The sequence below is a fragment of the Cornus florida genome, unplaced genomic scaffold (assembly GCF_030987335.1).
Source record: "Cornus florida cultivar Cherokee Brave unplaced genomic scaffold, ASM3098733v1 CherokeeBrave_3.0.0_Hap2_Chr06, whole genome shotgun sequence".
NCBI classification, from domain to species: domain Eukaryota; kingdom Viridiplantae; phylum Streptophyta; class Magnoliopsida; order Cornales; family Cornaceae; genus Cornus; species Cornus florida.
Window position 1 is genome coordinate 107,156,250 of NW_026775576.1, and position 12,149 is coordinate 107,168,398.

Here is a 12,149-nt window from a genome sequence, read left to right on the forward strand (position 1 = left end):
CTTTATTATTTTTTTCTCTCACTTTTCACCACTTTCCACGCACACACAATCCAAACATTTATTTCTTCTTCCATGCATAACCCATATAATTGGTGTCAAATTTTTAATGCATGGACCCCACATGTACAATCACAACACTATTTTTTCTTTTTCTTTTTTTTTGGTTATGCTATATTTAGTTGGAGGGAAGGATTGAGGGGGGATAGATAAATATTTTCGTGTTTGGTTAGAGGGAAGAGAAGAGAGGAAGAAAACAAGGAGGGATGCTTCATCCCTCCTTCCTTTATATTTTTCTATCCGCCCACTTTTGGGGGGAAGGGAGGAGAAAAAGAAGGCATGACTACCTATGAATTAATAATTTACAATTTTCACCTTTTCAAAAATTTTGAAATAAATATCTAACTTTTATAATTTTATATAAAAAGATATATTGGTAAAAATAATATAAGAACTCTCGTTCCCTTCCTTCTAACCAAACAAGAAAAAAATATCACTCCATTCATCCTTTCTATTATCCATTCCATTCAACCAAACATAAAATGGGAAAGACGCCCTCCCTTCCCTGGAGATATCTTATCCATCCCTCCTCCTATCTCTTCCATCTATTTTTCCATTCCTCTAACCAAACGAAACATTAATGTATATTACAGTTAAATTAGTCTTAGGCTTTTCTTCTTGAATTATTAACCATATATTTTCCAAACAAAAATACTTGTAAGTTAATTATAAATTATTTTAGTGATTAATTTTAAAATCAATATTTTTCTCTTTTTTTTTTTTTTTTTTTCAATATTGTCCCTTTTTTCTTTTTTCATAACATATAGAATCTATGACAAGGTTTGATTGAAGCATGCTTTGCAGTATTGGTCACGGTCGCGGTATCGATCGCAATGTAACGGGTTAAAATAAAGTCAGTTTAAACTGGTCGATAGAAAGTTTGGAATATAAAAGACTACTCTTGAATCATCGTGAACAATCATATTGTTACCAGGGATATTTGTCCCACACCAAATGCAAAAGTAATATATATGAGTAGGTATACAACATTACCTAATAGTTTAAATTTTTGAATAAATGGACTAACATCCACCTGTTACAATTAGTATCAGAGCCAGACTCAATTCTTGATACCGTGTTACGCCAAGCGTTCGGGTGAACCATTCATGTAGTTACAAGGAATACTTGTCCTACATCAAATATGGATGTCATACTTAAGTACATATCTATATATTCTTACTCTTGATCAATCCTACTTACGAACTCATATGGTATACTTGACATAACACTCCTAAATATCACATTGTACAAATAAGTCTTACCTGACATATTTAAAACACATTGCCGATTTTTTGAAATGACGAAAGAAGGCACATAAGCACCATTGACCTACCTTAGTAAAAAACAAAAACACTATGAAAGTGTATGTGCTATGATGAGTGCTAACGGATCTCAACAGTCTATTGGCTGCTAACTTGGGCTCTATTTTTTCCCTGGTTTTTTTTTTTTTTTTTTTTTTTTTTTTTTTTTTTTTTTTCTGGGTCTTCTTTCCACCTCTCACCTTCGAGGCTCCATTTGCTCGCCCCCTCAACAAGCCCGCCGCTGGACAATACGCTTTTTCACATGCACTCCACCGCGCCAGATCTCACTCATTGCCATGTCTTTTCCACTGTCCATGTTCGGATAGAAATCGTGGCATCCACCTTCACCAATGACTCTGGAGAGATCAAAGACCCATCACTGATTGGAGTTTCACCAACCCAGAACAGAACACCGAACAGAACAGATGCACCAATTTTCGACAGATCTAACCGAATAGAAACTTCCGTTTTCGACGAACATAGGCAAAATGGGAAAAGGCCAATCAATATGAACACCAGCAAGAAGCGCTTGATCAGTGTCAGCTTCTATGCCCTATGGAAAATGGAGTGTACAATCTAAAACACAAACGAGGAAAGACTTTGGGTGATGAAATAGAATGTAGTGTTTTTTCCAAAGACATGTTCTAAAAACAGGGTGGGTCATCTGGTTCGACCAATTTTTATTCCCAGCAATTGCTTCTCCAAACTCAACAATGTGAAATGAGAAAAACTTAATACAAAAACAAAGCCCTCAAAACCTCTCTATATGACATACGGATGGAGATTCTAATGTGCTCTTTACCGATATCCCACTCATATTGCTGCAAAGTATTCCTTGCTGAGCTTAGGATCTGGCTTCATAGACTTCTCTCCAGGCTTCCATCCAGCCGGACATACTTCATCCGGGTTCTCCTGCACATACTGCAACGCCTGCAGGACCAATTCCAGACACACAATAAGCACCAGAAACATGTTTATCCTTTCCAATATACTAAAATAGGTAGAAACCTGAAGAGTCAAGCAAAATAATCTGTCCTTTTTTCTATTGAATATATGTACCTGGAGAGTTCGCATTGTCTCGTCTACACTCCGACCAATTGCAAGATTGTTAATGGTGGAGTGCTGAATAATTCCTTCTTTGTCAATGATGAAAAGTCCCCTCAATGCAACTCCCTAAAACATGGACACCTTTGCTGATTATAGTAGCACCAAAGGTGTGGATAATGCAAGAAAACTTAAATTAATCTATCACATCATTTTGGGCTACATATCTATAATACCGACATGTATCGCAATGATAGAGTTACTAAAAAGTGATCAGCATGACAAACTACCAAAGTTTCATAAAAAGATAGTTGTGATGAAAACCGTACTAGTTTGTTTCAAAATCTCTTCCCACAGTAGCAGACTCTAAAATTAGTTATATTGAATATGATACTTGCAATGACCGACCCCCGAGGTTTGTAGAAAAGAATGAACACGCAAATTCCACATGCAAAAACAACATCATAGTAGTCCTTGAAACATTTACTAGACAAAAAATTAACAGATTTATTATTTCTTTTTCCACAAAAGTATCATGTGCATACATTCTGATCAACAAAGTTAACCATACGAATTCCTGAAGTTATCATCCTTCTTCAATCTTTGTTTCATCTAAAAAAAGTTCACTTGACATGGAACTTTACATATGTTAAGAATTTTGTCCAAACCATCTGTCAGGTCAACAGAATTGTACAATATAAAACACTCTTAAAGAACCAAAAGATGCAAAAGCGATTTGTCTTAATTCACCTAAAAAAGTGAATTTAGTAAATCTTGTTTCTTTGTTACATATAATGAGGAAACAAAAAACCAAAATCATGAAACAGGGGCAGCATAATCTGACCATCACAAACCTAATTGCCAAAAACAATTATAGATAATAAGCTGATGTTATTAATATAGTTCGTGAATCAACAAAACTTTGCTTGCTTAACAAAAATGAATTCATGATAGCTACATTATTATAGTATTACTAGATGACTCTATTTACAGAGATAAACAAGCAATATCCTCACCCAGTATACTTGCTCAACTAAAAATGATAAAACTATGTTGCTCTAGATAAAAATACTAGCGAATAGTGAGATGCAGCATACCTGGTCAGGGATCAGTACACCATATGATTTTGAAATTGATTTGGTCACATCAGATATCAATGGATATTTCAGATCACCAAGGCCCCCAGACTTTCTATCTGTTTGGACCCACGCAAGGTGGGAGAACTACATAAAGAATAATGTGAGATCACCATGATGTACAAAGTACAAGATTTTCATCATATGAGTAACCAAAGATAGAATACAATTAAAAACTGCTAGTGAAACACCCTAGCCCAAAATATCCAGAATCCACATCCAACCTAATAAATTTAGCCATTTATAACAGAAATTACCAAATATAAGCTGATAAGCAGCTTTTGAAAATAAATATAAAAATTCATTCGTAAGTGCAACATTGTCCTATTGCACCGTATTTTGAGATTAGCAGCATTTAATAATTTTACTCCTACCAAAAAGGCATTCTCTTTTCACTTTCCTGAAATGAAGGCAACTGCACAACTTAAAAAGAAATACCGGAATTATGTCAACCGTTTCTCTATTCTCTAACAGAATCAAACGCAAGGGACCCTTAGAAATAAAGCCAAGCATTCCCTCCTGCCTCTTCTGTTTGCAATCAGAGCTGAAGACCCTCAAATCGAACCAGCTACTGTACAAATAAAGTTTTACCACAAAGGATATAAAATTAAGAATAAGTGGACAGTGAGAAGAAGGGAGAGTAAACCAAGAAGCGAGGTGGTTAGTTATGAATTATAATCATGGCAATTAAGGACAGAAGTGACAGTTGTGGTGCTCACAAGTAAAGCACCAAAATATTGCAAAAGATGATGGTGGTGGAAATCAATTTTGATGGCATTGATCATAGATAGGTCATTAAGGATGATATAGATCAACATTAGAGAAAGAGCTCGGATTTTCTTGTTAGATTTGAACAATAAATGAATGCTGAAACAATAATGCTTTCAAAAAATATAATATCAGGGGAACTATGGCAAGTGATTGGACACAGAGGAAAGAACATGAGCTGACTTTCTATACTTATAATAACATTTAAGTTTTTTTTCAAGTCAATGTACTTAAATCCAGGAAAAAGGAAAAATATTTCTTATCCAATTACATTAGGGACATTCAAACCAATATTGAAGTAGCCCGGCGAAATCCTAACAAAAATTGCATTTCGAGCTATATGGTATGAAAAGTGCCAAACTTGGACATCTGCGTGCCTTGTTATTTTGTTCCTTTTTCCATAATCATATTCTCCCTTCTACATAAGACTTAATGTTGTTACTAAGACAACCGAAACAAAGTGTTCATCAAAATAAATTAATGGCGCTTTTGTTATTGGATCAGCTACAGTCAATAAGTTAAAACAAAATTTAACGCAGCCAGATGCAGCAATGAGAATTGACCCAAATTTCTTACAATTGTCACTAGCTTATATGTATATTAGAAAGACATGTACTGATGTACATGAGATGTGCATGATCAAAGACAATACTAAGAAAGACGAACATGAAAGTGTGCTAGAGGGGAGGGCGGAGGGAGAGAATGAAACATGGGATGACTATCAAATTGTGGTTAACATGGCAAATTGAATGCATATTTGAAGACTATTTTTACACCTTCCATTAGATGTATAGGTGATAAAGGGCATTTTAGTAAACTAATGAAGGAGACCAAATCGGATACCCAAAGGGCGTGTAAATCAATATAGTAGCAAAGATATGACTTAGGTACAAAACCAAAAAACAATTATTCATATAGCTGAAGAGGCTGGCATCATTAAATATTTTCAGGATACCATCAAGATAAATCTAGGTCAAAATATATAAGGACAGTTCTGGTGACACTCAATAATAAAATATGCAACACTATAAAAACAGAGAATCAACTAACGGGAAAATAACTAGTAGTCAAATGTTGGTATAGCCAATAGGAACTAGTGTAAGCAATTCTAGATGGGCTCCTTTTCCTTAACAGGCACAGAATTGAAGGGGGTGCTCAATTGCAGGTTAAGAATTGAATAAAGGACTGTGATTTACCAGCAGACTTTACCAATAGGACAGAGTGAGGAAACACTTACCTATAAGCTGTGTGGGTCAGTGCTGACAAGGGTTTGTAGGGGCAGTTGTTATTGTTGTTTTGTGTAGCTAAAGGCTAGTGGAATATCAGATTTTAGGGTTTATAAAAAGGGTTAACATGAAAATAGGGGTTCGTGGTTTTTATTAGGCACAGATAGGGGAGGTATTAGGGCTAACTGGGCACTGTTAAAGTACACATGGACCATAACTTTGGCTGTTTGGGTGATTTTTGGTATGCTATGAAGTGAATAATTAAAAGATGGAAGGGTTAGACCTGTAAAAGAGTAGAACGATCACTCTAGATTCCCATAACCATCACACTTAAGGTTTGTTGGAAAATTCCTGTAAAAGATGTTCTCTACTTAATTGAAGCACTCATAGCTATAAGATTTCGAGTCTTATTTAGAAACTTGAGAACTCTGCTAAGGGAAAAGAAAGAAATAAAAACATATAAAGTTTGACTAATTAAACTAATACGGACCAACTAAAAACCATGAACAAAAGGTTCATTACAATAATTTTGACCCAAATATGACCCATAAATCCTACTGCAGCCCAAAAACGGCAAATCTGAAAATTATTAAAATAGAACATAAAAAGAAAACATAAGTAAATTAAACTAGCGGCAAACTGAGATTATATATATATATAAGACTTGACTTGTATTCAAAGTTTATTCTAGAAGGTGCTCTGTTGGTACTGGCTTGATGATAGGCAAATTTCTGAAGTTCCTCACTTCTCCAAATATTTATCTGTATTGAACTTCTCATGGACTGCATCAACAACTGAGTAGCTGTGCAAGTAATCAACTTCACAATGATATTATAAGTGAAGCCAAACATATTCAATTTACATCAATGCATCAACAAATTGTGGCAGAGACATAAAAAAGAAAAAGGTCTCAAAGATTAGAACATCAGAATCTCCAAGAAAGATTGAATATGAGAGGAGGGGGGGGGGGGGGGGGGGGGGGGGGGGGGGGGGGCGTGTTGGACTTACCACACTGTCTATAGAAACTCCCAATATTTCCGTGTTTAACTTCTCAAAATCCGCATGGCGGTCACTGAAAGCAGTGATCTCTATACAAGCAGGAATGGAATGAAAAAAGAAGAAGCAATAGGACATTTCAGCATCCATAATTTCCAGGCCTTAATTTACAGTCATCTGATCAAACAAATAACTAATTAAAAATTACGTCGGCTTAGTGTCAGAATCACCTGTGGGACAAACAAAGGTGAAATCCAGTGGATAAAAGAAGAGAATCACATATTTCTTTCCAATATACTCGGAGAGTTTAACCTGCAAGAACAACCCCCCATTTGTAAATAAAACATATAGGTGAAATTATATAATGCATGTTTGAAATTTCTCGACCTAACATCTCTAGGCACAAAACCATTTTCAGAGTACCAAAAAAGAAAAAGGACAGAGAAAATACATATAACAGTTACACAATGCACATCAGTTTCAGAAAACTCAACCCACCCCCCAACCCCCCCTTCTCTCCCTTTCTCACGACAACCAGTCAATAGACCCACAAAGCAGTTCCTAAAGCAAATCATACCATCATCAAAGTGGAATTATATAAATAAAAATGCCCTAGGTTGAGAATTATAAGGGTAGTAACACTTAAAAAGACTTTGACTAGTATGAGCATATAAGTAGAGATCTTGCTGGTTCTACTCTCACAACCAAGTATACTAAAAAGGGTCAGCACAAATTACATACCTCCACAAACAAAGAACACCACAATTTTATTTTTATAAGTAGAATAACTTCACAGTTAATCCTAAGTACCTAAATCTCACTTGGAAAACACCCATGTCTATCACAATCACCTAGCTCCTCAATCAGAGTACATCCAAGTGCAAAACTAGAATCGATCATATTTACAAGTACACAGTACCAGCAGAACACAAGATTAAAAAATGTAATTTATTATGAACTATAAATTTCTCTTTATAAACTACCTTGATGAACTCCTGATCGAAAACAGCCTCTGCCTCAAAGTCTGGTGCTGTATTTCCAACCAATGGAAGTTCACTCTGAAAAAAGATGTGATAAGAGTCATCAAAAAGCGTAAAGCGGAAGTCAAATTAAGGAAATAAGACTTTAAGAGGCATAATTTAGATAAATTTGAGATTGCATAAGAATGTTAAATATTGCCGATTTTTAGGTATTTTGCAAGTGCTACTTTTAAATTATATCCCACATTATTTCTGAACAATTGAAGGACAATAAAGATTATGATAAATCTATAACACTCTGGTGTAGAAATTACAAGAGGGAGAAAAAACAACTTCATTGATGATTGCAACAACGTTATTCAAAATTGATAGGGAAAAATATAAACCTACCCTACCCTCAATAAGATTGATTAGATTTCATTATCAAAGATAATGAAATCAAATCTGACGTGGTTCAACAGGTAAGAATAATCCTACTATAACTGGAAGAGGTCAAAAGGATTAAATCATATCCCGACAAATCTGGTAATAAATCTCCTATAATTTCGCACAAGCGGAAGATAAGGTCAACCATCGACATCAGCGGAATGATTTTGATTCCAATCGACAGCCATAAATAGGGCATCAAGCCATTAAAGAAGGTACGACGTAAAAACTATTATTAATCCATGCCTTCTTTTTAGACCTCCGTGACTAATTTGATCGTCGGAGAGCTCTTGGCAGGCACCACACCGGTGCCGTCAAGGTTCATCGATCTTCTCCTCTCTTCCTTGCAGAAAAACGGTATCGTATCGAACTGCGCGAATTTCAGCCTCAACAGTTGGCGCCGTCTGTGGGAACGACGATTCCCTTGAATCAATTAATTACTCGTTAGGTATATATGTTTGCAGTCCGGTATGGTTACCGAAGGAACAACGTCGCAGGGATCTAATCAAAGGGTAGAGTCGAGTGAAAACCTGGACGTCCCAAACGACCAGGCACGGCTTGCAGCGTTGGAACTACAGGTTCAAACTCTGAGTCAAGGTATGAACCAATTGATCCAGCAAAATGCAACGCTCTTGCAACACCTTGTTCCACCGGTTCAACAAAACTTTCCAGGACAAGATCTCTCAAGTCCAAACGGAGGTAATGGGAATCTTGAAGAGAGGGATAATCATTCCCCCCAAAATGAGACTGAAGTGGAACAAAGCCAGGTGGGAACCCGACATAGAGAGGTGGTTCACCCATATCTCCTACGGAGTTGCCGACCTCCTGAAAGTATAGCCTTCTGTCTTAAGGAAAAGACAAAAAAAGTTACCCATCTCGACTTGCAGATCAAGGATCTCAAGGGGAAAATGGAAGATGTAATGCAGGCTATGAAAGGGAAAGGTCCTGCCGCCGTAGATGACCTGGTACAAAGGACCAACTTGCCTTTCAGCCCCGCCATTATGAAATGTCCACTACCTAACAAGTTCAGGATGCCCTCGTTCGAAAGCTTCGATGGGACCAAAGATCCCCTCGATCACCTGGAAACTTTTCAAGCTCTTATGCATTTACACGCTGTGCCAGATGAAATCATGTGCCGAGCTTTTCCCACTACACTTAAGGGATCAGCGAGAGTTTGGTTCAACAAGTTGAAGCCAGGAACCATCAACACCTTCAAAGAATTGAGTAAGCAATTTGTGAGCCACTTCATTGCAGGTCAAAGGCATAGGAGGCCGGCTACCTACCTGTTTACCGTGGAGCAACAAAAGGAAGAGTCGATTCGGGAATACATCACCCGATTCAATGCAGAGATGTTGCAGGTAGAAGAGGCGAACGACAAGGTAACTTTAACCGCTTTCATAGGAGGACTCCAAACCTCCAGATTCTTGTTCTCCTTATCAAAAGAACCTCCCACCAGCATGATAGAGTTGCTGGTCAGAGCGCAAAAGCACATCAACGCTGAAGACACCATGAGTGCACGGAAGGAAGGAGATGACAAGAAGAGGCCAACCCCTCTCGCCAGGGATGAAAATAATACCAAATATAAGAAATCGTTCTTCAGCCAGAGTGACAGCACATATCATGAGAATGACTCAGATGAGTATACCGACTAGAAATTGTCTCGCGGCTAGAATTAGCCTTATCAAGTCATTCACAATAAAGACTGGGGGCATCTTAGTTAATCATTTTAAATGGAGGGTAGCTCCATCACGTGTTATTTTGTTTTTAATAATGATGGTCTTTAATAAAATTCCTTTTAGTTTATACGTGCAGTATCCCCGTACTATAAGGGATAGTAAATGAGTGTCCAGTATTACAAGGACCCGGGCTGAGTGAATCCCGTAATCCGTATCCCCGTACTATAAGGGATAATAAATGAGTGTCCTGTATTACAAGGACCCGGGCTGAGTGAATCCCGTAATCCGTATCCCCGTACTATAAGGGAATAGTAAATGAGTGTCCTGTATTACAAGGACCCGGGCTGAATGAATCCCGTCATCCATATCCCCAGACTATAGGGGATAAGTATCCTGTATTATCAGGACCTGGGTTGGATGAATCCCGTAATTAATATCCCCTTACAATAAGGGATAGTAAATAAAAATCCTTTATTAAAGAGGTGAACCGAGTAAAACTCGTAAAGTTCAATTCCCTTACTAAAGGGACGAGCTGAGTAAAATTCGTAAAGTTCAATTCCCTTATTAAGGAGTGAAACTCATATAATTTATTCCCTTATCAAAGGAAGAGTACTATTCCCTCGGGTGCAAAAAAAAAATACTGTTCCCTAGGGTGCAAAAAAAAAAATTTTAAAAAATACTATTCATGAACAGTACCCGCGGGTACTGTTCCCTCGGGTGCAAAAAAATAAATAAATAAATAAATTAAATTATTATTATTATTTATTACATTCCTAAAGCTAGACGTGCAAGCTTGGGAATGGGGGGCAACTGATAGGGAAAAATATAAACTTACCCTACCCTCGATAAGATTGATTAGATTTCATTATCAAGGATAATGAAATCAAAACTGACGTGGTTCAACAGGTAAGAATAATCCTACTATAACTGGAGGAGGTCAAAAGGATTAAATCATATCCTGACAAATCTGGTAATAAATCTCCTATGATTTCGCACAAGCGGAAGATAAGGTCAACCATCGACATCAGCGGAACAATTTTGATTCGAATCGACAGCCATAAATAGGGCATCAAGCCATTAAAGAAGGTACGACGTAAAAACTATTATTAATCCCTGCCTTCTTTTTAGACCTCCGTGACTAATTTGATCGTCGGAGAGCTCTTGGCAGGCACCACACCGGTACCGTCAAGGTTCATCGATCTTCTCCTCTCTTCTTTGCAAGAAAACGGTATCGTATCGGACTGCGCGAATTTCAACCTCAACAAAAATCATTCATGGCAGACATGCATTGCACAAGACAAGAATTCTACATAGCCTGACAATAACTTACAGGTTATGTCTCAAACTCCAAATATTTATATTTTCTGCTACAAACAATGATTGTATTAAAGAGAAGCATCTTTAACAGTCACGAACACCAATAAGACCATTATCTAGTGTTATTACTTGAACCAAATTGTTAATCAAGGAAGTGAGGGCGGATTGGCATAAGAATCTAAACACGTTAACATTATATGCACAAAGCAGATTACAACTAAAAGTTTCTCCTCTAGCACTGGTCCAGTGGTCTAATTCATATATCACGGAATCTATAAATTAACTGGGAAGATAAAAACAACTTAAGTGATGATTGCAAGAATGCCATTCATAATCATTCAAGACATATATGTGTTATACATAGCAAGAAAATAATTTATAGATTGTATAGCATGACAATAATTTATAAGCTATATCAAAAACTTCACAATTTCTCTTCTTGTTTTTCAAATAATAACTATGTCAGAGAAGAGGATGCACAATGGGAACAAACATCATTATGCACTGTTGCTGCTCATTAATCAAGGGTGTTAGACAGTGGGGACTGAGCATATACGGAGCCTCTGACTTTATTTCCATAAAGTAGCAGCCTTAGACTCAAACTCACATCCTCGCACCTGGCACCCAAGCTTTTACCATCGCACCAGCACAAAGCAATGGAACAAGCACAAACACCCAATATTGGATTCAACTACTGGTAAATCAAAAAATAATTTCTTCAATAAAAAAGAAAAACATCTGAGTATCAGAGTGACCATACATTCCAAGAGAGGACATGATTAGACATTTCTAAGTCGACGCTCAACAAGAATATATACCAAAGTATGAAATTAAGAGAGAATATATAGACACGTGGGAAAATTACGTACAGCCCTGACAACGAAGCTCCGTCTAGAGTGAGATCTACTGGTCGAGATCGACCGAGAGACTTGAGATTGGAAGGGCTTGCTGAGGCCACTGAAAGAATTGGGTATGGCAAGGGTTTGTGAGAATGGCTTTGAAACGGAAGATTTAGGGGAAAAGTAAGCCCTGGCGTTTGATGGAGGGATTAGGGTTACTGATGGAGCTGTACAGGCCATTGGAGTTAACGACACCTCTCTCTATAGATTCTCACTCTTTCCCTCTCTTGAGAACTATTTAGTTGAGAAAGAAGCAGACTGGAGTGAGTGGACAAGCAGTGATGGACAGAGAGAAAAGGGGGTCGGGGTAGAAATACTGGCGT

General features: G+C 37.2%; 1 protein-coding gene across 1 annotated transcript; it reads right to left on the reverse strand.

The window, feature by feature from the left end:
• Positions 1-1,963: 1,963 nt before the first annotated feature.
• Positions 1,964-12,149, reverse strand: LOC132313753 (2-Cys peroxiredoxin BAS1, chloroplastic). Its single transcript, XM_059812681.1, has 7 exons — positions 11,797-12,149; positions 7,512-7,586; positions 6,759-6,840; positions 6,541-6,620; positions 3,500-3,625; positions 2,418-2,531; positions 1,964-2,288 (listed from the first exon to the last, which is right to left on the reverse strand). Exons 1-7 carry the CDS (start codon positions 12,004-12,006, stop codon positions 2,172-2,174), a joined length of 804 nt encoding a protein of 267 aa, XP_059668664.1. The 5' UTR covers positions 12,007-12,149; the 3' UTR covers positions 1,964-2,171.